This window comes from Entamoeba invadens, assembly GCF_000330505.1.
Source record: "Entamoeba invadens IP1 unplaced genomic scaffold scaff_1105074726127, whole genome shotgun sequence".
In the NCBI taxonomy this organism is placed as follows: domain Eukaryota; phylum Evosea; order Mastigamoebida; family Endamoebidae; genus Entamoeba; species Entamoeba invadens.
Window position 1 is genome coordinate 43420 of NW_004443569.1, and position 2458 is coordinate 45877.

At 25.0% G+C, this 2458-nt stretch overlaps 1 protein-coding gene across 1 annotated transcript; it reads right to left on the reverse strand.

Moving 5' to 3' along the window:
- Window positions 1-1165: 1165 nt before the first annotated feature.
- Window positions 1166-1540, reverse strand: EIN_442320 (hypothetical protein; the record flags this gene model as incomplete). Its single annotated transcript, XM_004259095.1, has 1 exon — window positions 1166-1540. One exon carries the CDS (start codon window positions 1538-1540, stop codon window positions 1166-1168), a length of 375 nt encoding a protein of 124 aa, XP_004259143.1.
- Window positions 1541-2458: the final 918 nt, after the last annotated feature.

Here is a 2458-nt window from a genome sequence, read left to right on the forward strand (position 1 = left end):
AAAGACTGAGCATACCAATGGATGGACCTAGCCAAAGATGCAGTAACAATATCTTCAATATAATAATATTGCATATCTTTTATTAATGATGCTTTCATCATATAGTTCCTGATATATATTCGAAAGTTTTCAATAACAGTTTCAAATTCTGGTATTGTTGTACTTTTTTCTCTTCTAATACCGGATATTCTTAATCTTGAAGATAGAAAAGGTATGTCCCCAGTTTCATATGTATCAGCATAACATACTGAAGCCAAAATACAAATAAATAACATGTTTTGGTTATTTAATTTTTTCGAGTTTTAAATATACTGTCGTGTCTCGAAAATTTGATTTTTTAAAAAATATTATATTGATAATGTAAACAAGATTATAATCGAAATTAATTTTATTATGTTAACATACATTATAATTTTCAATAAAGTGATTTTCACTTTAACCATTTTATTAAATTTCGATTTTGGTAAAAAGGTTAATTTGTTCAAGTATTATAACAATTTGATAAAATAATTAGAAACACTTTCAACAAATTTTTTAAATTATTCATAACACTGTTTCATTTGATTTAATGACTATTTTTGAAAACAAAAAATTAATCATATAAACATTCTTAAAGTTTTATTTTTTCCAACTTAAATTGTTGTTTACACATCAATTATAACCTTTCAAAAAACAATCTTAAAATATAACAAACTTATTTTTTGCTATGATACGTTGAAATTTGTCAAATAATAATACTATTTATTAAATTATTAAACAACAATATCAGTATAAAGTTTTTTATTATAAATACCATTTTATTATTTAACAAACTAATAAAAGTGTTGTTTATTTAATTTGATAAATAGCAACTAAAGAGCACCAAAAAAATGATATACATCAGAAAATAGTCGTACACATTGTTTTATGGTATTTTTCTGTATATTTTCGGGTTTTTTTAAAAAACCCAATTTTTTTACTGAATGATAAGTCAAATTTTAGATGTCAAAAAATATTCCCGATTTTTTGGTTTGTTTGATACTAAAAACACAAGTGTAAGACAATTTTCTTGTTGTACGACTATTTTCTGTTGGTCTTTATTTCAACTTTTTAAATATTTATTTAGAAAAGTGTAATTCTATGAATATTAAAATATTCTTTTTAAAAAACAAAACAAAAATTGTGTTTATAAGAAAGTAAAAGTCCTTGGATTTTCTTTAACTCCTTGTTTTGAATCATCAACGTAAGTCTTTATATTTTGAACGATAGCTGTTAATTTGTGCACTTCTCTTTGATGTCTGAAGAATATTAAATCCGTCATTTCAATTGTTTTTTCAGAAAATTCCTTCAAAAAGTTTTCAATATTGGTTACAAATTCTTTGAGTTGTTCTCTACGTTCTGGTGCAATTCTCATTCTTTCCAATCTTGTAAGTATATCTGCTCGATGTTTATAGTATTTGTATGTTGCCATTTTGGCGTCAGGATGTTGAAGAACTTCAATTTGTGCTAAAAACATCAATCCGTTAACAGAAGATTTAGAATAAGGGTTTTTAATGGTCATGGCTTCTTTCAATTGTTGGAAAATAATATACATCGAATTAATTGTTCTGTAATTTTTCCTTGAAAACGTAAAGAATGATCTTCTATTACCAATAAAAAAAATTTAAGTCTTTCGTTTTTTCAAGAATAGTTGGGACCATTCGAGTCGCCTCGTTCATAAGTTGGTCAAGACGTTGATTTATTTCTGGTTTATGTACTGTACTTATTCCAATTTCCATCTCGTCTGCTAACCGAGATTTTTCATCATCTGTCATTTTCTCGTACTTTTGTTTGATCTCATTGGCTTCACAAACAGAAAGAAGAAATATCAGTAGTATTGTAATAATTCGATACATTTTGAACAATGATATGTTTTTAAAGTTATGGTCATGTATTAACCTTAGAAAGGAGGAACTGGAAAAAATAATAAAAATTATAGGATTTGAATTACATACACTTTTTTAATTATGAAAAAAACAGGTGTTGAATAAACATAATTAACATAAAAATTAACTATTTAAAATAATTATATTTTATCAATAATATAATATAATAATTTTTGACAAAAAAACAAAAATAACCCAACTAACTAACTAACCCAAATTGATAAGATTAATAAAGAATTCCGACTTTAATAAAGAACACGTTTTTGAACACTCAGAATGATAATTAAAAAACACTTGTCTCAACAATTGAGGCATCAACAATAAAAAACAGCACCAACATTAAATAAAGGATTTGATGTTGGTGCTGTTATGAACACTTCCGCGCATAATGTATCAATTGTAAAGAAAAAATAAGTAAGATTTTGATTAATATTTTGTTGATTTTATTTTTTGTTTAAAAAGAAATAATAAATAGTATTTTCCAGTTGGTCCCAAAGGGAGGGGATAGAAAATAAGTGGATTTGAATCAGCGTTCTAAGGTTAAATAGCAAAAA